The sequence below is a fragment of the Tursiops truncatus genome, chromosome 16 (assembly GCF_011762595.2).
Source record: "Tursiops truncatus isolate mTurTru1 chromosome 16, mTurTru1.mat.Y, whole genome shotgun sequence".
Classification (NCBI taxonomy): Eukaryota; Metazoa; Chordata; class Mammalia; order Artiodactyla; family Delphinidae; genus Tursiops; species Tursiops truncatus.
The window spans coordinates 14,862,125-14,886,775 of NC_047049.1; the positions used below are offsets into that span (position 1 = coordinate 14,862,125).

The following is a 24,651-nucleotide window of genomic DNA, read 5'->3' on the forward strand; positions in this document are numbered from 1 at the left end:
TTCCACTTCTGCCCATGAAGGTTTAACTGCTGTGAGAACTGACCTCTAGTGTAAACATAGGAAAACTGAACAAAATATATGAAACAACTACTTTCAAGTATAACAGGCAGTTCAGGAATGGCATCCCTGAGAAAAAGACGACAAAATATGACTGCCCTGGCTTGCTATCTGGAGGCAGATTTGAGGATAAAGCCCAGGGAGGAAAACCCAAACCCTCATTTAGTTGAGGAAACAAAGAGCAAAGTTCAGGGAGGCCATGGTGGTTAGGCTTTGTGGGGCAAAATACTAGAGAAGAGAGAGTTGCACACAGCAATCTATAGACAGGTCCCCTTGAATCTTTGGTTAAATAATAAATTGAACACAGTGTGAAACTCTATGAAGCTGGAGAAAGAACCATCAGAAAAAAGTAAGTAAAACAATGTCAGGAACTCACGTAGGACTAGAAATAGCTTATACTCCCAAGAGTCAACGTGGAGAGACCTCTTAATACAAAGAGCACTGTATGCAGAACACAGAAAGGCACTGTCTTAGTAGTGGAAATAAATTAGCACTGAACTTAGGGCTGCTATGTACAGGCCATGACAAATATTAAAAACAATTTTTTAAGTAACACAACTGAATGCCAGAATAAAGTCCAACACACTTAAAGAAATAGAACAAAACTGAATAAGCTAGAAAAAAAATCACAATGTCCAGGATAATACCACCAAAAATAACCAACCTGGAAATTCTGATTCATAATCAGTTAAAAATATATATATATATATATATATATATATATACACACACCAATAGAAACAGAGAAAGAAATGGCATACCAATTGGGATGAGTAGAGAAGGATTTTTAAAACAGCTATTAAAAGTATGCTCCATATACTCGAGAATACAGAGTAAAATATCAACATAAGAAGGAGAGAAATGGAAAATATAAAAATGACTAAAATTCAATTTCTAAGATGAAAAAATATATACAAAATTTAAAGTAAATTTAATAAGGAAAAAACCGTCTTTTCAACAAATGGTGCTTATAGACATGAACAAAAGAATTAAGCTGGATCCCTATCTCACACCACACACAAAAATTAACTCAAAACAGATCAAAGACCTAAACGTAAGAGCTAAAACTACTAAAGCCTGAAGAGAAAACATAGGTGAAAACCTTTGGGATCTTTTATTATACATGATTTCACAGGCATGAAACCAACAGCACAAGAAAGAATAGAAAAAATAGGTAAAACATGAAAATTTAAAACTTTGGTGGGGACTTCCCTGATGGCACAGTGGTTAAGAATCCACCTGCCAGTGCAGGGGACACGGGTTCAATCCCTAGTCCAGGAAGATCCCACATGCTGCAGAGCAACTAAGCCCATGTGCCACAACTAGTGAGCCTGCACTCTAGAGTCTGCGAGCCACAACTACTGAGCCCGCATGCCACAACTACTGAAGCCCGCACGCCTAGACCCCATGCTCCGCAACAAGAGAAGCCACCGCAATGAGAAGCCTGCGCACTGCAACGAAGAGTAGCCCCTGCTCGACGCAACTAGAGAGAGCCCGCGCACAGCAATGAAGACCCAACACAGCCAAAAATAAATAAATAAATTTATTTAAAAAAAAAAACTTTTGTGCTTCAAAGGGCACTATCAAGAAAGTGAAAGACAACCCACAGAATGGGTGAAAATAATTGCAAATCAATCTTTAGTAAGGGATATATTCAGAATATATAAAGAACACTCACAGTTCAATAATAAAAAGACAAATACCCCAATTAAACAATGTGCAAAGAATCCAATAGACATTTCTCAAAAGAAGAAATACTAATAGCTAATAAACACATGAAAAGATGTTCAACATCATTAGCCACCAAATGACTGCAAATCAAAACCACAATGAGATACTACTTCACACCCACAAGGATGACTACAATCAAAACGATGTGAATGGAATATTACTAAGCGATAAAAAGAAACAAAATTGAGTTACTTGTAGTGAGGTGGATGGACCTTGAGTCTGTCACAGACAGTGAAGTAAATCAGAAAGAAAAAAATAAATACAGTATGCTAACGCATATATATGGAATCTAAAAACAAACAAACAAACAATGGTGCTGATGAACCTAGTTGCAAGGCAGGAATAAAGATGTAGACATAGAGAATGGACTTGAGGACATGCAGTGGGAGCGGGAAGCTGGGGCAAAGTGAGAGTAGCATCGACATATATACACAACCGAAAGTAAAATAGTTAGCTAGTGGGAAGCAGCCGCATAGCACAGGGAGATCAGCTCCGTGCTTTGTGAGGACTCATAAGGAGGGTGGGAGGGAGGCTCAAGAGGGAGGGGATATGGGGATGTGTGTATGCATATGGCTGATTCACTTTGTTGTGCAACAGAAACTAACACAGTATTGTGAAGCAATTATACTCCAATAAAGATCTATTAAAAAAAAAAAGATGTGAAATAAGCAATGTTGGCAAGGATGTAGAGTAACTGTAACCCTCATGCACTGCTGGTGGAAATGTAAAATAACACAGCAGCTTTGAAACAGTCAGGCAGTTCCTCAAAAGGTTAAACATGGTTACTATATGACCTAGGTATTCCATTTCCAAGGTAATGAAAATATGTCCACACATAAACTTGTACATGAATATTCATAGATGCATTATTTTAAAAACGAAAAATTAGAAACACTCAAATGTTCATCAAATGATGAATGAATAAACAAAATGTAGTATAGTCATACAATAGAATATTATTTGGTAATAAAAAGAAATGAAGCACTGCTATATGCCACAACATGGATAAACCTTGAAAACACTGTGGTGTGAAAGAAGCCAGTAAAAGAAGACTACAATTATATGACTCAATTTAGATAGAATGTTCAGGATGTGTAAATCCATAGCTGACCAGGGTGGGGGGTGGTTAAACAGGCCATGACTGCTAATAAGTACAAGGTTTCTTTGAAAGATGATAAAAGTGTTTTTAAACTGACTGTAGTGATGGTTGTATAACTCTGAATATACTAAAAACCACTGAGTTATACACTATAAATGGGTAAACTGTATGGTATGATGGTTAGTCTTATGTGTTGATGAAGCTGGGTTATAGTACCTCAGGTATTTAATCAAACACTAATGACCTCCTCCTGAGTGTGGTAGGGACCTGAACATATGATGGGATAGTCATTCTGATGATTAGGTTGTTACATGGCACAGTTGGCTTTGAGAAAGGGACATCATCCTGGATGGACTCAGTCAGATGATCCCTTCAAAGACATTAGTCTCTACTTGAAGGAGATTCAAAGTGTAAGTGATCTCATTTCAGTTGTCGAGACTCTACAATGCGAGTTCTGGAGACGGAAGGGGGATGAGGGAGAGAACGTGAGCATTCTTTCAGAGCCGAAGTGGTCACTGGCTGACAGCCAACTAGAAAACAGTCACCTCAGCCCTACAATTGCAAGGCACTGAATTGTGCCAACATGTGAATGAGCTTGGAAGCAGATTCTTTTCTAGAGGGCTGGTCAAGTATTTTGTAAAATGTCCTTCAATGTCGTTTTGTCTGATGTTTTCTGATGACTAAACCAGGTTATAGATTTGGGGAAAGAATACCACAGAAGTGAGGTGCCCTTCTCACCACATCATATCAGGGGGTATGTGATATTAACATGACTTATTACTGGTGTTGTTAACCTTGATCACTTGTTTATGGTGATGTCGCCTTACATCCTCCACTGTAAAGTTACAGTTTTTCCACATCTACACTCTATTCACTAGGAGTCACCATGTCCAACTCACACTCAAGGGGAGAGAAATTAAGCTCCACTTCCTAGGGGAATGAGTGTCAAGGTACTTGTGGACATACGTTCAAACCACCACAGTAATTAATAAATATTTTTGAGGAAGATATTTGGAAGCTACACAAATATATTTTTTCTCCTTAAAGTTTCACCCACTAACTTGTACATTCTTAAGAAGACTATTCTTACGGCACTTATTACTGTGGGGTTCTAACAGCAATTTTTTATTTCCCTCATTCATTCTACATTATTTGGAATTTTCTGTAAGGAATATTTATCCATTCTCACCCATTTATTATCTATTCAGTCACTTAAATCACATGGATATGTATTCTGTTCTTTGGGTTACAATCCAACACAATCATTATTTTTTGCCCAGATTGACCGATTAAGAACTCTTTCTGGTTGGCTGTGTCCCTTTGACATGCTCCCATCCTCCTTTATTTTGTTTTGAGCACTTTCTTACTTTCTGGCATTAAACAATACTTCAGGTTCACCTTGTGTTCTCCCTGCTCCAGCCCTAGAACCAGCCATTACTCCAGAGAGCCCTGGTTCCTTTCATTGGAAAATGGTATTTAGAAACCAGGATTGTGGGCACTGAATGTGCTCATTGCTAGTGGGGCATCATGGCTTCCAGGCCCTCTTGGAGAACTGAGCTAGAAAATATATGTATATATACCTCTGCGTATATATATTAAATATTAAAATAAACTTGAATTCATGCTTATACTCTAAACCAATACCAGGATTCTTTTATCTTTTCTTTTTTTTTTTTTTTTTTGGCCATGCCGCACGGCATGTGGCATCTTAGTTCCCCAACCAGGGATCGAATCTGTGGCCCCTGCAGTGGAAGCTCGGAGTCCTAACCACTGGACCGCCAGGGAATTCCCCACAGGGTTCTTTATAGTCTTTACTCTTCGCATGTTTTTTTAATAGACCTTCATTGGAGTATAATTGCTTCACAACACTGTGTTAGCTTCTGTTGTACAACAAAGTGAATCAGCCATATGCATACACACATCCCCATATCCCCTCCCTCTTGAGCCTCCCTCGCATCCTCCTTATGGGTCATCACAAAGCACGGAGCTGATCTCCCTGTGCTATGCTGCTGTTTCCCACTAGCTAACTATTTCACATTCGGTAGTGTATATATGTCAATGCTACTCTCACTTTGCCCCAACTTCCCCCTCCCACCCCGTGTCCTCAAGTCCATTCTCTATGTCTATGTCTTTCTGTGACGGTGGGAAACCTGGCTCACATTAAACACAATTAATTTATATATTTGTCCAAACCTACTAAACATATAAAGTATTGTTAGAATTGTTAATCTGTACTATGTGAGAAACAAATTTACCAATCAGAATGTAATGTTTATGTAGGTGTTTTTCTTTAGTTTTACAGTATCCAGCCAAAACGCTGTTTTCCAAGGTTACTTAGGTCAGCTCATTATTTTGATGAGGTTATGGCATTTGTAATACAGTTAAATTTATTTCTCACAGTTTGCATTCCCTTATGGGATCCCCTGACATGCTGGTTGACTTTTTTTTTTTTAATTTGCCGTCAGGAAAGTTCTTTCTTTGTGGTATACAGTATGGTTTGACAAATGCATAGAGTCATTATGAACCACCACAGTGTCATAAAGAAGAGTTCCACAGCACAAAAAATTCCATTATGAGGTCCCCTTGAAGGCAATCCCTACCTTTACTACTTCTGGCAAATAACTGATCTCTTTTCCATCTCCATAGCGCAATATGTAGCCTTTTGGTCTGGCTTCTTTCACTAAGTAAAAGGTATTTAAGATTCAGCCATGTTGTATGAATCAATAGTTTGTCCCTCTTCTTGGTTTTCATATATTCCAAAGTTTATGTAGAAGTACCACATTTCCTTAGTCCATCTGGTTTCAGTGCAACACACTGTCAGCGCCGCACCTACAGCAAGTTCTGCAGTATCTCCCCACTTTTTTGCCTCAGAATGTTCACTGGTATCATGATAAGCTATTAATCAGACATGCTGGCACAGCTCAGAAGTACAATACCCCCAGAGGCATCACTCAACCATCAATGGAAGAGAGTTAGTGGATAAATTCCCCACCCCCACCCCCAGTCCCTGAGGGTTAACTCTGAGAAGCATTCTGCATAGTTCTTCATAGGTCCCTAGTGTATCTGAGCTCAAATTTCCCAGTATAGTAGTCAGCCTAATAATGTATATATTATTGGTTTTTCTCCCACCTTTGAAACTCTCTGTTCCCTCAATTGTGCTTCCTAGGTTCATCTCGTAAATAAACTATCTCACCCAAGTCTTTGTGTCTTCTGGAACACTCTTTCCCCAGACAGCCGCATGATTCACTCCCTCATCTACTTGAGGTGTTTATTAACCATTACTTCTAAGTGAGATCTTCTCTTACCAGTCTTTTAAATTGCAAGCTTTATCCCCCTTCCTTGCTTTATTTAATAGCACTTATCACCACCTAACTTCATACACATATATATGTGTGTGTAATTAATTTTATTAATTTCAACTCGAATACAGGCTCGATTAATGCAGTGATTTTAGTCTACTTTTGTTCATTGTTATGTCTCTAGCACGTAAAACACTCTTTGCACATAGTAGGCACTCAATAAAAATACACTGAATAAATTAATTTTTCAAGAAGGTTGATTTTATTCCATATAAGAACAGACTCCCTATTTTAAAAACTCTAAAAACTTTACTGACCTTCAAAATTGAATGGTACCAAATACCAAGGGTCAAATAACCCTATCATGGATATTATACAAAATATTCCCATACTTAGCCTGACTGGATCCTCTGAGCTGCCTTTGAATTCTAAGATAGTATAATATTATAAACAATAAAAGACTATACTACAGTACAGAAATTTGGTATGAAACCAATATTTTTTTTCCTTTTAACAGTTCACATGAAACCAAATCTAACAATTATGTACCATGCATCTGGTCAGCCTGTTTAATGATTCCAAACATAATACCACCTATAAAAAACATGGATATAGGAAAGAATTTTTTTAATCCTTTAAATTTGAGTCTTATTTTCATTGTTTTTTTTTTCTAAATCTTTATTATAAGAAAGGAAAGTAATTCTTGGTGTCCTTGTGCAGAAGCTAAAATTGCTTTCATCACATTTTTATTACCTGGACACTGGATAAAGGACCACTCATAGTTCTTCTCTTTAGGACAAACACTGGTGTCAAGAACCATCTCATTATTTTGCATTCCAACAAGCTTCATTGGTCCCCGGGAAGACCCTTCAATGCAGTGTCCTCTTCCTGTATTACTAGGATCGTTGCACCAGCCACAACCAGGCTGCTCCAAACATTGTCCACAGGTTCTCAATCCAGAACAATTTTGAGCTGCATGGCAGGAACATCATTAACAAGTATGTTATACGACTTTATATTCAAATAGAATTGCAAGCTAATGGAAAAATAAATATGATCTGAAAAACAGTAAAAAGTCATCTATAGTTAATGTAAACATTTTATGTAGTAATATTACATTACATATTACATTACATACATACATTTTACATATTACATTATGTAATTACATTATGTAATTTTATATATTACATAATTACATTATGTAATAATGTAATAATGTAATAATTTAGAGACAGTATAATAATAAGAGACAGTAATTACTTCAAAAGCAAATAAAACATACATTATGAACAAAGAGGAGATGAATGGACTGACTTGAGGGTGAATAAAGGTGTGGTACCATGACAGGGAGAAAAACGAAGTCAGCATTTTAAACACTCCTGAGAACTTTGCCAGTATTAAGACCTTTCGGGAACTGATCCTGGGGCCTACAGACAACATTGTCTGTGATATAGAGCAATGTTAGTTGTTCTTGTTGTGCCTAGGGAGGGCCTTCAAGGAAAAAATCTGCATCTTCCTGTGAATGTCCAGTGTAAGTCATGCTTACCCACTCCCTGGGATAGCTGAACCCAGCTGGACTGCCTCTCAGGGACAATGATCTTCCCAAGGGTCCAAGATACTAGCATTTGCCGGCCATGGGATGTTTAACAGCAACCTCACTCAAAGAGCCAAACTGAATGGGAATATGGAAACTGGATACTCTGCCTCAGCAGGCAACCAGCAGGACAGGCTCTCTCTGACTTTCAGGGCTGCGGAATACCACCTCAAGCATCACTCACTGAAGCTCAACCTTTTTTTGCTTAACTGATGTATAGACTATGAGCCTCAACTAAGCCTGCGAATACTGTGATGTCTTTTCCAAGGATGAATATATACAGTCTGCCATAATAGTCATAATAGCTGCTATGTGATGTTTCAGATTTTTAATTCACAATCATAGTACCTTATATCAGGCTGAGACTTTTTAAATTAGTTTCACTGATGTTTTGCTAGCAAAGGTACACTTTGTCTTGGGACTTATTTATCCATATAAGATAGTGCATAGGTACAAAGTACCATGAATGATGCCTTCTCATGGCATGCTAGAAAAACCTCAGAGGAAAAAAAAAACGGTAGACTTCTGGCGGTCTCAATTTCATTTTTGTCGTGGTAATAACTTAACTGCCACTCAGTGTTTTAATGTTACTGGAAACAGAAATGTTCCTCAGAAAGCTGCGAATAAGAATAGTGCAAGCTTCTCAGTGAACATCAGGAACTCAATATAGTAGGCTGTGCAGGGATAATACAATACTGGTTTAAAGAATTCATCAATTGCAGTATAATTTGTTGTTATGAATTTTTTCAGTGCTGAGCATTTCACAGACTGGATGTAAGAAAGTGAAGAATGAGTACCATCTCCTATATTTCCTTAATAATAAATTTAAAAGGAAGAATATTCTTTGCATCACTGAACACAAGTCAATGTTAACCCTGTAGATAACTAATTCAGTGACATGAACATACTTCTTTTTGAAATTTTTTAAGCAGTAAATGGTGTTAAACGGCACTTCATTTAAAATACCCTTAGACAACTGAACATTTTATATATTACCATACTCCTCCCTAGACTTTTTGCTGTGAAATATTTCTCTTTTATCTGCGATTGTAGCTAGCCCACAGTATCACTGACTAGATTATTCTAATTGTCTTCAAAACTATATTGGGTTGCTATGAAATCAATGGGGAACAATGTAAAATATCAAATTAGGTATGCTATCTTGACATTCTAATTTACTATCATATGATGAATTGAAGTAAATCTTTACTAGGTCGCACCCGAAGTAAATCTAGGCTTTATATTTATAGTCTATAGATATCTCCTAGGAAAATAAAATTTATTTTAGGATTACCTTTTTAAGGAAAGATAACCAATCAAATGTCTTGAAGAAGCATAATGTACAATTAAACCTAAACTATTTTCAAACACAACATACCTGTTATTGCTTTTCAAACACTGGGTAAATCTTAGATGAAAGAATCCTGCCTTTCTTACACTGACTGAATGACAAACTATTAATGGTGTCTTTATCTATTAGACTTTAGGCTTTAATAATGAATTACAAAATGTCATCTTCAGAGCAACGTTCTATTCTCTTATGTTTTATTTTAGGTATGAAACTATTACAAAAGGAAATGTTGGTTTAGTTATTACTCAAGAGTGGAGAGTTGGGCTTCCCTGGTGGCGCAGTGATTGAGAGTCCGCCTGCCGATGCAGGGGTTGCGGGTTTGTGCCCTGGTCCCACATGCCGCGGAGCGGCTGGGCCCGTGAGCCATGGCCGCTGAGCCTGCGCGTCCGGAGCCTGTGCTCCGCAACGGGAGAGGCCACAACAGCAAGAGGCCCGCGTACAGAAAAAAAAAAAAAAAAAAAAAAAAGAGTGGAGAGCAACATGCATTGCTGAAAAATTAACAGAATATTCATTCTTTAGTTTGTAACGGAGACTAAAAATCTGAGACTCTAATGTTTTTTCTTTTCTTACGGAAAACAATAATATAGGAAAGCTTTTGTAGGCTGTGCTATTTTGAGTAAGTTATGGCTAGTCTGAAGACTATGTATGAGCTATAAGTAATTAGAGCAATTATTTTTATTTTATTTTATTTATTTATCTTTGGCTCTTTGAAAGATTAATTCTAACAGGTCCTCGCAGTGAATATCAAAGAAAAACTCCTTTGTGATTCCAGCATGGGAGGGGAAAAGGAACAATTTTGAGATATGCCAGAGCACTGTTTTTCTTACCAAGGCCTGGAGAAACAATTTAACAGAGCCTAAACTACTGGGGTTTTACCAGAGCCTAACTGACCTGGCTAAAGGGACATAACCAACTCTAACCTGCTCTAGTCTTTCATGTGGGGGGAAGAGAAATATACAACTCCAGCTCCCTCCAATCATGCTGTACCACCTAAGAGTGGAAAAAAAGACTGAGTACCACTAGTGAAGTGAAGTTCACAGAACAGTATGGGGCACAGGCTCACCAAAAGAATGAGACCTAATCACAGGACTGTAGAATACTTCCCTTCCCACACAACCTACTACTACATTACTAAAAGCCTATTTACAGTAGTTTCTTTCAATGTTTGTTGGTTAAAAACATGGAAAAGAATTAAACGTTAATAGAGAAGGAGTTTGTTTTCCATAAGGAGTGGGTCACTGCCAGGTAAATACTATTTCCAAAAAACACAAGGGCTCCTTGAGGCAAAGTAAAATGCCCCTCTTCCTTACAAGGATATATAGGGCATATAATTTTAAAAGCTATGGAAGAAAAAAATAACTGCTATTAGACATCATCAGTTCAAATGAGCTATATATATAGCCACGGGGAAGGCAAATGTGACAACAGACATAACAGTGAAAGAAAAGACCTATGGAAATGAAATATCCAGCAGACTAGACTAACTGCTCAAGGTACAAACTGCAGAAGTAGAAAATAAGCCTCTATAACAATCAAGAAAACAAAAGAAGCAAAAGATCAAAAACAAGAGATGCCAAAGCAGGACTGAAGAAGTCACCTGTGCATGCCTAGCTGACAATCCCACCAGCAGCAGTTATCATCATTTAGTTCAGCAGTGGTAAAAATGCAATTCATACCTGTGTTCAAATAGTTAATCATTTTAAATTTACCCTTCAGAAAATGAAGTTACAATCTTTACAGTGCAGGGTTCTCAAAAAAATTCATTCTGAATAGATAAAAAGCCCCAAATTTTTGCTTCCCTGGTGGCGCAGTGGTTGAGAGTCCGCCTGCTGATGCAGGGGACACGGGTTCGTGCCCTGGTCCAGGAAGATCCCACATGCCGCGGAGCGGCTGGGCCCATGAGCCATGGCCGCTGAGCCTGCACGTCCGGAGCCTGTGCTCCGCAATGGGAGAGGCCACAACAGTGAGAGGCCCGTGTGCCACCAAAAAAAAAAAAAAAAAAAGCCCCAAATTTTTAAAAACCATAAAAAAGGAAAAATATCTGAATCTCACTTAGCAAACAAAGAGATGGAAAGTACAAGTGAATTTAAGAGATATTAAGCTTGTAGGTGGATCAAGATGACAAAGTGGAGCTCACCTACAAACACATCAAAAATACATCTACAGGTGGAACGGTTTTCACAGAAAACTAACTGGAAATTGGCAGAAGATCTCTTATACCACCAAAGCTGTAAGGAAGATCCCCAAGTAACTTGGTAGGACAGAAAAAAAAAAAAGGCATCAGGACAGATCCAAGGCCTGTGGGAGGAATCTGCGAAGGAGGGAGGGTACACATGGGCAGGTCCTTGCCCTGAAAAGTCCCCCTGCAAGCTGGGAGGAGCCTGGACTCTGCTCAGAAAGAGCATGCACCTGCTGGCTTCCTAGCTATCTGTGCAGACAGACCAGTGCTGACAGCTGCCACCTAACTGAACTTCCTGCAAGGGAAAATCCAGCAACCTAGGATACTCTACCCAGCAAGCTTATCATTTAGAATAAAAGAAGAGATAAAGAGTTCCCCAGACAAGCAAAAACAAGAAGAATATAGCAATACTAAACATAACCTAAAAGAAATATTGAAAGCTCTTCTCTAAATAGAAAAGAAGCAAGAATCTATAGGAAAGGGAAAATCACAATAGGAAAGACAAAAATATAACAGGATTGATCACTTAAATAAGCCGGTACATAAATTTAAAAACAATCAAAAAAATTTTTAGAAGTGATTATAACTACAATTAACAGTAAAAGGATAAACACGAAGATGTAAGATAGAACGTCAAAATCACAAAATGTGGGGGAGGGGAGTACAAAACTATAGATTTTTTAGAATGTGTTTGAACTTACATGACTTGTCTAAAGCAAACAGATGTAGTTATGGGTTAACATACTTCAAAACCAGAATAATCACAAATTAAAAACATATAGTAGATTCACAAAAAAGAAAAAGAAACAACATAATACAAAAGGAAACCATCAAATCACAAATAGAAAAATATAAAGAAGAAATGAACACAGAAGTACTATAAAATCAACTAGAAAACAAGGTTTAAAATGGCAATAAATACATATTTATCAATAATTAGCTGAAATGTCAATGGAATAAATACTCCAATCAACAGACACAAAATGGCAGATTGGATTAAAAAACAAGAACCTACAATATGCTGCCTACAAGAGACTCACTTTACGGCATATAGACACATATTGGTTGAAAGTGAGGGGATGGAAAAAAATATTTCATGCAAATGGAAACAACAAGAAAGTGGAGATAGCAGTGCTCACATCAGACAAGAAATACTTTAAAAGAAAGTCCATAAAGACAAAGGACACTATATAATGACAAAGGGATCAATACAAGAAGAGGACATCATACTCATTAATATATATATGCACCCAATATACAAGCACCTAAGTACATAAAACAAATACTAAGAGACATAAAGTCAGAAAGTAAGAGAAAAATAAAGATGGTAGGAGATTTTTAACACCCCACTGATATTAATGGACAGATCTTCCAGACAGAAAATCAATAAGGCAACAGAGACCCTAAATGACACAATAGAACAGTTGGCCTTAATTGATATCTACAGGACACTACATCCAAAAAGACCAAAATACACATTGTTTTCAAGCACACATAGAACATTCTCTAGAATAGACCACATACTAGTATACAAAACAAGCCTCAACAAATTTAACAGGATAGAAATTACTTCAAGCATCTTTTCTGACCACAATGGTATGAAACTAGAAATCAACCACAGAAAGAAAAATGGGGGAAAAAGGATCACACGAAGACTAAAAAGCATGCTATTAAAAAAACCAATGGGTCAATGATGAAATCAAAGAGGAAATCAGAAAATACCTCAAGACAAATGACAATAAAAACACACTGACAACATCCATGAGAGGCAGCAAAAGCAGTCCTAATAGGGAAGTTCATAGCAATACAGGCCTTCCTCAAGACACAAGAAAAATCTCAAATAAACAACCTAACCTACCACCTAAAAGAATTAGAAGAAGAATAAACAAAACCTATAGTCAGCAGAAGGAAGGAAATAAAGATCAGAGAGGAAGTAAATAAAATAGAAATCAAAAAACAATAGAAAAGATCAATAAAACCAACAGCTGGTTTTTCACAAAGATAGAATTGAAAATCTCTAGCCAGGCTCACCAGTAAGAAAAGAGAGAGGACCCAAATAAACAAAATAAGAAGTGAAAGGGGAGAAGTAACAACTGACACTACAGAAATACAAAAAGTCATAAGAGAATAAAAGAAAAAGGCATAAAAATATGAAGAGTTATGTGCCAACAAACTGGACACCCTACATGAAATGGAAAAGTTTCTAGAAATACACAGCCTACCAAATTTGAGGCAAGAAGAAACAGATAATTTGAATAGACTGATCACTAGAAGTAAAATAGAATCTGTAAAAACAAAACAAAACAAAACAAAAACTCCCTGCAAACTAAAGTCCAGCACCAGACAGCTTCACTGGGGAAGTCTACCAAACATTCAAAGAAGAATTTATACCCATCCTCCTCAAACCATTCCAAAAGAATGAAGGGAAGGGACACTCCCAAAGTCATTCTATGAAGCCACCATCACTCTGATACCAAAACCAGACAAAGACATTACAAAAAAAGAAAATTACAGGCCAATATCTTTGATGACTATAGATGAGAAAATCCTCAAAAAAATAGAAAACTGAATCCAACAATACATAAAATGAATCATACACCATGATCAAGTTGGATTCATTCCAGGGTGGCAAGGATGGTTCAACATACACAAGTCAATCAATGTGATACACCCGATCAACAAAAGGAAAGACAAAAACCACATGATCATTTCATTACACGCAGAAAAAGCATTTGATAAAATTCAACATCAATTCATGATAAAGACTCTCACTAAACTGGGTATAGAAAGAACATATTCCAACATAATAAAAGCCATTTACAACAAACCAAAAGCCAAAATAATATTCAATGCTGAAAAGCTGAAAGCCTTCTCACTAAATTCAGGAACAAGACAAGTATGCTCACTTTCACCACTTCTACTCAACATAGTACTAGAAGCCCTAGCCACAGCAATCAGACAAGAATTGGAAAGAAAGACATAAAACTGTCATTATTTGCAGATGACAGTATATGCTATATAGAGAGAGAACCCTAAAGACTCCATACAAAGACTATTAGAATTAATAAATGAATTCAGCAAGGAAGCAGGATACAAGATTAACATATAGAAATCTGTTGCGTTTCTTTACACTAACAATGAAATATCAGAAAGTGAAAGTGAAAACCCAATCTTGTTTAAAATCACATCAAAAAACTAAAATACCTAGGAATAAACTTAACCAAGGAGGTGAAAGACCTATACACTGAAAACTATAGAACACTGAAAAGGAAACTGAAGATGATTCAAAGAAGTGAAAAGATATCCCATGTCTTTAGATTGGAAGAATTAATACTGTTAAAATGACCACATCACCCAAACCAATCTATAAATTTAATGCAATCCCTATCAAAATATGCATGGCATTTTTAACAGAACTAGAACAAATAATCTTAAAATTCATACTGAACCGCAAAAGATCCAGAATTGCCAAAGCAATCCTGAGGACAAAGAACAAAGCTGGAAGCATGACCTTCTCAGACTTCAGACAATACTACAAAGCTACAGTAATCAAAACAGCATGGTACTGGCACAAAAACAGACATATGGATCAATGGAACAGAATAGAGAGCCCAGAAATAAATTCACACACCTACAGCCAATTAATCTACAACAAAGGAGTCAAGAATACACAATGGAGAAAAGACAGTCCCTTCAACAAGTGGTGCTGGAAAAGCTGAACAGCTACATGTAAATCCATGAAATTAGAAAAATCCCTCACACCACATATAAAAATAAACTCAAAATTGTTTAAAAACCTAAAGATAAACATGACACCATAAAACTTCTAGAAGAGAACATAGGCAAAACATTCTCTGACATAAATCATATCAATGTTTTCTTAGGTCAGTCCCCCAGTGCAAAAGAATTAAAAGCAAAAATAAACAAATGGGACCTAGTCAAACTTAAAAGATTTTGCCCAGCAAAGGAAATCATCAACAAAATGAAGACAACCTATGGAATGGGAGAAAATATGTGCAAACAATGTGACCAACAAGGGGTTAATATCTAAAATATACAGACAACTCATACAACTCAATAACAAAAAAACAAACAACCCAATCAAAAAATGGGCATAAGACCTAAACAGACATCTCTCCAAAGAAGACATAGAGATGGCCAAAAGGCACATGAAGAGATACTCAACATCACTAATCATCAGAGAAATGCAAGTCAAAGCCACAATGAGGTATTACCTCACACTGGTCAGAAAGGTTATCATCAAAAAGTCTACAAATAATAAATGCTGGAGAGGGAGTGGAGAAAAGGAAACCCTCCTACACTGTTGACGGGAATGTAAATTGGTGCAGCCACTATGGAAAACAGTATGGAGGTTCCTTAAAAACTAAAAACAGAGCTACCATATGATCCAGCAATCCCACTCCTGGGCATATACTCAGAAAAGACAAAAACACTAATCTGAAAAGATACATGCATTCCAATGTTCATAGCAACACTATTTACAACAGCTAAGACATGGAAAAAACCCAAGTGCCCATAAAGAGATGACTGGATGACTGGCTTAAGAAGATGTGGTGTCATAAATAAAGAATGAAATATTGCCATATGCAGCAACATGGATGGACCTAGAGATTATCATATTAAGTCAGACAGAGAAAGACAAATATTATATGATATCACTTATATGTAGAATCTAAAAAAAAAACGAATCTATATACAAAACAGAATCACAGACATAGAAAACAAACTTACGGTTACCAAAGAGGAAAGGGGGGGTGGGGGGGAATAAATTAGGAGTATGGGATTAACAGATACAAACTACTATACATAAAATAGATAAGCAACAAGGATTTACTATACAGCACAGGGAACTATAGTCAATATCTTATAATAACCTATAATGGAAAATAATATGAAAAAAGAATATATATATGTATATATATATATATAACTGAATCACTTTGCTATATACCTGAAACTAACACAATATTGTAAATCAACTATACTCCAATAAAAAAAGGCAAAAACAAGAGATATTGATATATATCCAAAAATTCCAATGACTATTTTAAGATTTCCAATAAGAGTAAATAGAAGAAAACAAATAATTTGACATTAAGGAACATTTTTAGCAGATGACGGAAAACTACTCTCCAAATTAAGAGCGAATGAGAATCCATTTTTGAAATCCACATCAACTACTGTAAAACTGAACTCAAATAAACTGCAAACTTTTGAATGCCAAGGATAAAGAGAATAGTCTTAAAAGCTCTCAAGGAAAGGAAAAAAAAAGATGTCCCACAAAAGAATGAAAATTAGATTGGCATGAAAATTCTTATCCACAACACTTAATGCTAGACCTTGTAAGGAAACAACTTATTTAGAACTCCACACCCAGGCATTTAATCATTCAAGTGAACATGAAAAATGCACTTTTAGACATGCAAAGACTCAAAAAGTTTACTAGTCACAAATTTATTTGGAAAGAATTACTGAAGACTATTTTCCAGAAGATGAACAAATGAAAAGAATGGAATATAAGAAAGATTTGTGAATGGAGAAGACAACTTAGACTTAACTCTAAATAATTTTTAGAAAGTTCTTAAAAGTTTAAGAGCTTGGAGACTTTCCAAGTTCCTTTTTCCCTACCTTTTGGCCTTTTTGTATTGTGAAATATAACACACATACACAGAAGTACATAAAGAAAAATGTGATACTAATAAATTATTTTAAATGAATACTCTGTACCTGCATGCAGCCTAGAAGCAGGACATTGCCTCCTTTGTACCCTTTTCCTAATCAGCACCACAAATCTTTTCCAGCAGCATCCACTATCTGACATTTATAAGAATAACTTTTTACCTTACCCTACAGTTCTACCTAAAAAATTCATTCCTAAACAATATAGCATAGTTTTGCCTATTTTCAACTTTATCTAAATGGGTCATACGTATATAATCTTTTGTGAAACAAACACAACAATCAAGGCAGGAGAAGCTGAGCAATGTCTCAACTCCCCACGAGTCTCCAGGACTGGTATTTCAACCTTCCTCAGCAGCTGGCTCCTAGTTATAAGACGTCTTCTGTGCTAACAAGACCATTTTATGCCTGCAACACCCCCTTGTCACACACTTGATCACGTACGTCCCCATTCCTTATCAAAATTCCTAAAATGGGATAGCAACAGGGAGCTCAACCCATAACAGGTCCAGCCATACCCATCCCAGGAACACCTCTCCACTTGATGCCAAGAGCCTGGAAGAATAAATGCACACAACAGCTACAGCCTGCAAGCTCTAGCCTACACTGTGGCAAGTACCACTTTGTCCCAGCTCTTCAAGCAACACTGGTGCCCGACATGGAACAAATGTGGATTTGGTTGGGTCCCTAGGGGAAGGACACATCCTCCCTGGGAGTAATGTAAGGTCTGGAAGAGACAGTTAGTCTCCACCTGTATTGGCTTAAGCAGCTGCCTCTAAATGAGGGCACTCATCTGAGCGAGAAGGGCTTATAACTGGATGACCATGCTGCCTCATAACTACACAGTACCTAGTAACACAGACTGTCAGGTGCTTCCTCATTCTATAGTCCTTATAAAACATGAGACCAGCAAGAGGCAGGGTCTTCCCCCGAAGCACAACCCACAGTAAGTTCAGTACTGGCCTGATGACACAACTTCCCATGTGACGCCAAGATTATACATCTTGCATTTGTAGCAAATATACCACCACTGATATATCCTTGCCAAAAAACTACTTAACTTTTAATCTAACCATGAGGAAACAATTAGACAAATCCAAGTTGGGAAACCTACAAAACAACTGGTGTAGGTTCTTAAAAAAAAAAAAATCACAGTTATAAAAAAAGACGACACAGGAACTGTGCTAGATTAAAGGACACTAAAGAAGCACAACGAAGCAATGCGATCCTTCTGAAGTGAGCACTTTCATGAAGTGTTACTCTGTTTTCAACACACGCTCAGAGTTCAGGGGAACACAAATGTGGCAAAATGCTCATAGCAGGGTAATAGACTCAGGGGAATTCAAAATGACGGTATAAGGTAAATCAGGGTTACAGCATTAAGAGGTTTTAAAACTAGCTTTTACTTGTAACTAGCAATTTTAATTATAACTAGTGACAATATTTTTTCTCATTTTTTTAAACTTCCTCAAATGTTCAATTTCTCTGTCCATCACAGAAAAGTGATTTATGTTGCAGTTAAACAAAAAGGGACTCTAGAGAAATACTTACGAGAGCAGGTGGCAGTCTGCCACTCCAGACACTGTCCATATGGAAAAGAGATTATGTAGGCATTCGAGTCAACGCATCGCTTCGTGCTGCTGCACCACATACACTCCATTCCGTTGCTGGTACAGTTGGAACACGACGTCCTTAAAGAGCATGGCTTTTTGCAAGGCCTTGCATTTTGATTTGGACTAACTGGAATACATCAGCAAATATAATTATTTTATTTGTTAACTGCTTTCTAACACAAGTATACGAGTTTTGTTCATTTTGTTGTTTAGGGAATGTTTCAATTAAGCCAAGTGTGGGATAAAAATTACAGTTAAAATTGTATGATAAGGTAAATGAGAATGAAGATGACATGTCAATACTTCTTAAATTTATCATCTAATTTGAAATTTATAATACTTTGGAAATTTTTAATCGTTTACAAAGTACATAAAATTGTATAATTTAAAATTTTTTAATAGAAATGTAATACATGACCTAGGTTTTTCTATCCATTGGCTAAATATTATGTACACTAACATTATTTACTTTTCTAGCTAGCCATAATTCTATAAACATTCCACACTTTATCAAAGCAACAAACAAAAATAAAACAGTTTACTATAAAATTTTTACATAAAATGTAATATTTATCACACCCATTCGGATGACTATTTTTTTAAATGTTGGCAAGGATGTGGAGAAATTGGAAGCCTGTACACTACTTGTGGAAATGTTAAAATGGTGAGGCTTCCATAGCAAACAGTATGGCAATTCCTCAAAAAATTAAACACAGAATTACCATATGATACAGCAATTCCACTTCTGGCTACATACCTAGAAGACATGAAGGCAGGAACTGGAACAGATATTTGTACACCCACGTTCATAGCATCATTATTCACAATAGTCAGTAGGTGGAAGCAACAAGTGCCCATCAATATATGAATGGATAAACAAAATGTGGTATATATATACAATGGATAATTATTCATGTTTAAACAGGAATGAAATTCTGACATATGTTACAACATGGGTGAACTTGGAAGACATTATGCTAAGAGAAATAAGCCAGTCACAAAGGGACAAACACCTTACGATTCCACTTATATGAGATACTTAGAGCAGTCAAACTCATAGAGACAGGAAGTGGAAGGCGGCTGTCAGGGGCTGGAGGAGGGATGAGTGGGGAGTTACTGTGTAATGGATATGGAGTTTCAGTTTGGGAAGATGAAAAAGTTCTGGAGATGGATAGTGTTTATAGATTAACAACAATGTGGCTATGCTTAATGACAGTGAACTCTATACTTAAAAAATGTTTTAAAAAGTCAATTATATCTCAAAAACACTGAAGGGAAAAATGGTTAAAATTATAAATTTTATGTTATGTATATTCTTCTGCAATACAAAATATAGTATTTAAAAAAGAGAAAAGAATTCAATATTCCTTTCTCACTTAACAAAAACCCATTTCAAAAGATGGAACAGCAAGGTTTCTCTTCATTTGCCAACTGAAATAATAGATCTGTAAGATTAAAATGATTCTAAATTAGTTGTTGATCTTAATGATAAATCTTTCTTACAAAGACTATTATTATAAAAGTAAAACACATTAAAATATTAAGAACAGATTATTACTATACTGTAACTACAACCATATGTTCATAATCTCACTATTTTAACCAAGAAATAAAGATTGTATAAAACAATACAATTTTGATATTTTCATAAGTTAAGGCTGAGGTCACTAATAGTAAGTGGGGAATGTGAATAAAGATAAAATATATATTGAAATCAGCATCATAAAAAGATGGTGAAAGTTATTTCAGGCCTACATAGCATCACACCATGGAAGAGGGTAGTGGGAAGAAGGGTTGGAAACATATTTTTAAAGAATACTAGTTTACTGGACTACTTACCAACAGGTTTTTCACAGACAAGACCATCTGCCATAGAGGTACAAGGATTAGCTTTTAAGCCTGCCACGGCTGCCCTTTCTAGATACGCACAGAACCCAGAATCATTGGGTTCACCAGGAAGCCACTGTAGTGTTGTGTTTGTAAATGGTGACATGTCTTCCCATCCCCAGTAGGATATATTGATCTTGCGTAAGCCTACCCAAGGTGATACTTTCTGTAAACAATAGCAAAAGGGACATTTTAAAAAAGTGAGATGTAAAAATCCTGCATCATATTCCTTAGCAAACAGTTCATTACCATTAAAAATTACATTTGAAAATATATAGAACTGCCTTTCTAAGGACTTCGAGTACTAAGGATAATTAACAATTCCAGCACATCTTGGAGAATTATGTATAATAGAACACTATGTTTAAAACATATTTTGTGTTTAGTGACATGACTGGGGTCATTTCTTTAGCCCTCGTGAACCTCAGTTTCCTCTTCTATAAAATGGTGATATCTGATATAAATACCTATCTTACGAGGGAAGATCATTAAAAAAACTTAACATATTGTGTTGCTGCTACTGTTACTGCTACTTCTGCTGCAGCTACTATTACTACTGTTACTACCAATCTAATCAGTTGTGGAGTTAAGAATCTAAAGCTAAATTGACATTTTATGCACTGTGAGAAAACAGAAAACAAAATCAATGAACAGTATATAAAGGCTGACTGAAGACTTCACAACAGGTTCACAAAGGACTAGGAAGAAGGGCCTCTCTCCTAGTTCAGACCTCTACTAGTACACAAGGACTTTAGTGCAGTTTTAGATAAATTAATGTCATCTACTTTCATTATTAAAGAGATCAAGAAAACTAATAAAATCTTTGACCCTGATGCCTAAATTTAATTAACAGAGGTTGACAAATGCCATCAAAGTAAACTTTCTTAGTGCTCTCAATGATATTTCAAAAGTCGCTTAGAAACAAAATATATGCTGTATTTATATACCTTATTTTAATCATTACTCAATTTTAAAATATATTATTCTAATGAGACTGAAAAAATAATGATATATTCTTGGTCCAAGGTACTCTCTTCACAAAATTTTTTAGATTATGAACACCTCTTTTTCTTTCCTTGTTTCTGCTTTAGAGTTATGCTTTTCTTTTTGAGATTTTATTTTTCATTTTTTCTAGCTTTCTTGAGGTATAATTGACAAATGAAAATTATACCTATATAAGGTGTATGATTTTTTTTTGGTATATGTACACGTTATGAAATGATTATCACAATCAAGCTAATTAACATACCCATATGTATATATATATATTTTTTCTTTATACATCCATGTATCCGTTGATGGACACTTAAGTTGTGTCCATAGCTTGGCTATTGTGAATAATGCTGCAATGAACATAGAAGTGCAGATATCTCTTCAAGATACTGACTTAATTTCCTTTGGATATATACCTAGACATGGGACTGCTGGGTCATATGATAGTTTTCATTTTTTGAGGAAACTCCATACCATTTTCCAAATTGACTATACTGCTTACATTCCCACCAACAGTATACAAGAGTTCCTGTTCTCCTCATCTTTGCCAATATATGTTACCTCTTTTTTTTTTTTTTTTTTTTTTTGCGGCATGCGAGCCTCTCACACTGTTGTGGCTTCTCCCGTTGCGGAGCACAGGCTCCAGACGTGCAGGCTCAGCGGCCATGGCTCACGGGCCCAGCCGCTCCGCAGCACGTGGGATCCTCCCGGACCAGGGCACGAACCCGTGTCCCCTGCATCGGCAGGCGGACTCTCAACCACTGTGCCACCAGGGAAGCCCACCTCTTATCTTTTTCATAACAGCCATTCTAACAGGTGTGAGGTGATATCTCAATTGGTTTTGATTTGCATTTTTCTGATGATTACTGCTGTTGAGCTTTTCATCATATATCTGGCTGGCCATTTTTATGTCTTCTTTGAAAAATTTCTATGTCCTTTGCCCATTTTTTAACTGGGTTATTTATTTTCTGTTGAATTATTTGAGTTCTTTATACATTTTGAACATTAAATCTTTATTAGATGTATGGTTTACATTCTCTCCCATTCCATAGGTTGTCTCTTCACTCTTTCTTTTTTTTTTTTTTTTAATCTATTTTTGGCTATGTTGGGTCTTCGTTGCTGTGAGCAGGCTTGCTCTAGTTGCAGCTAGCAGGGGCTACTCTTCATTGCAGTGTGCGGGCTTCTCATTGCGGTGGCTTCTCTTGCTGCGGAGCATGGGCTTCAGTAGTTGCGGTACGTGAGCTCAGTTGTTGTGGCTCATGAGCTCTAGAGCGCAGGCTCAGTAGTTATGGTGCATGGGCTTAGTTGCTCCATGGCATGTGGGATCTTCCCGGACCAGGGCTCGAACCTGTGTCCCCTGCATTGGCAGGCGGATTCTTAACCACTGTGCCACCAGGGAAGCCCTGTCTCTTCACTCTTGATTATCTCCTTTGCTATGCAGAATCTTACTAGTTTGACACAATCTCATTTATCTATATTTGCTCTTGTTGTCTGTGCTTTTGGGGTCACATCCAAAAAAATCATTGCCCTGACCAATGTTGAGATTTTTTCTTGTGTTTTCCTCTTGTAGTTTTACAGTTTCGAGTCTTAATGTGTGTAAGTCTTTAATCCATTTTGAATTGATTTTTTAATATGGTGTAAGATAAGGATCTACTTCCATTCTTCTGCATAAGAATAGCCAGCATTATTCATTGAAGAGATTGTCCTTTTCCCATCGTGTGTTCTTGGCACCTCTGTCAAACATCAATTGAGCATAAATGCTTGGATTTATTTGGGGTTATTATAATGTGTCTTGGTGAAAGTCTCGTTATGTTTAATCTATTTGAGGTTCTTTGGGATTTATGGATCTGGATGTTCTTTTCCCTATCCATATTTGGGAAGTTTCCTGTAATTATTCCTTTAAATGAACTTTCTGCCGCTTTCTCTTTTCCACGAGGGCAAGCCTGGAGCCTGAGTCTGTGGGTGCAGGCCTGGATCCTAGGTCTGAAGGGCCAGTCTGGCACAAGGATCCACTGGGTAGGACTGGTAACTGAGTACAAAGTGGTGAGCCTGGAACCTGGTCCACAGTGGCAGGCCTGCAGCCTGGTCCATGGGCCAGTTTGGAGCCTGGAACTGTGGGAGCCACCCAGGAGCATGGATCCACAGGGCTTACCTGGCACTGGATCAGGCCATGAGCCTGAATCCTATAGACTGGTGCTGGGGCAAGCCGGACACCTGGGCCATCAAGTATGGTCATGAGGCTGCAGGGGCTAGCCTGGTACCAGGGTCCACTGGGGCAAGCCTGGTCCTGAGTCTTCTGACGCCTAAGTCCATGGGGGTGGGCCTGGTACCTGGGATCATAGGGGAGGGCCTGAAGCCTGAGTCCACTGGGATGAGCCTGACCCTGGGTCTCTACAGGCCAGCCCAGTGCTGGGGTCTAATGGGGAGGGTGTGGATCCTAGGTCTCCTGTTTCCTAGGGATATGGGGGACTAGCCTGGAGGCTGAGTCTGCGGGTGCCAGCCTGCAGCCTGAGGCCACAGGAGCCAGTGTGGCACTGGGATATGCCTGGCGCCTGGGTCCACAGGGATCATCCAGGCACCGGGGTTCACTAGAGCAGGCCTGGAAGTAGGGTCCAAAGCAAAATCGGTGCTCATTTCATTCTCCTTCCCCTTTGCAGAAGGTATTTCTCACCCTTTCTCACCGTGCTTCCTGTACCGTGCAGGCTTAGGGGAAGGATGACGCAGGTAATGTGAAACTGTCCTTTCTACCATCTTCAATGAGTGTTTTCTTATTTCTGTGTTCCCCCCACCGCCCCCAACCCGGTGCTATAATCTCTTACCTGGACTCCTTAGCTTTTGTAAAGGTATTTTGTATATGGATGAGTGTTCAAATCAATGTTTCTGTGAGGGAATGAGTGCTGCAAACTCCCATTCTATCACCTTGCTGACATCATTCCTAAACATTTCTACCTTAAATATACATAATAATAATTTATGTTCTCAGTTACCAAGCTAATAATATTATAATGTGAAGTAGCTTCAAAACTCCACATCATCTTTTTTTTTTTTTAACATTATTGTCAGGATAGAGAAAAATACGTCCCTCCACTTGAGTCTTTAACAATATAGAAATAAGATATACAAATCCAGTATTTATTCTAAATAT

At 37.3% G+C, this 24,651-nt stretch overlaps 1 protein-coding gene across 3 annotated transcripts in view; it reads right to left on the minus strand.

Annotated features, from left to right (window-relative positions):
• ATRNL1 (attractin like 1) overlaps positions 1 to 24,651 on the minus strand; it is a 742,727-nt gene that overhangs the window by 569,524 nt on the left and 148,552 nt on the right. For all 3 annotated transcript variants that reach the window (XM_033841823.2, XM_073793921.1, XM_073793922.1), the window contains exons 16-18: positions 20,466 to 20,679; positions 18,565 to 18,753; positions 6,940 to 7,158 (exon numbers count right to left, since the gene is read on the minus strand). In XM_033841823.2, coding sequence (XP_033697714.1) covers positions 6,940 to 7,158; positions 18,565 to 18,753; positions 20,466 to 20,679 — 622 coding nt within the window. The remainder of the gene's footprint in view (positions 1 to 6,939; positions 7,159 to 18,564; positions 18,754 to 20,465; positions 20,680 to 24,651) is intronic.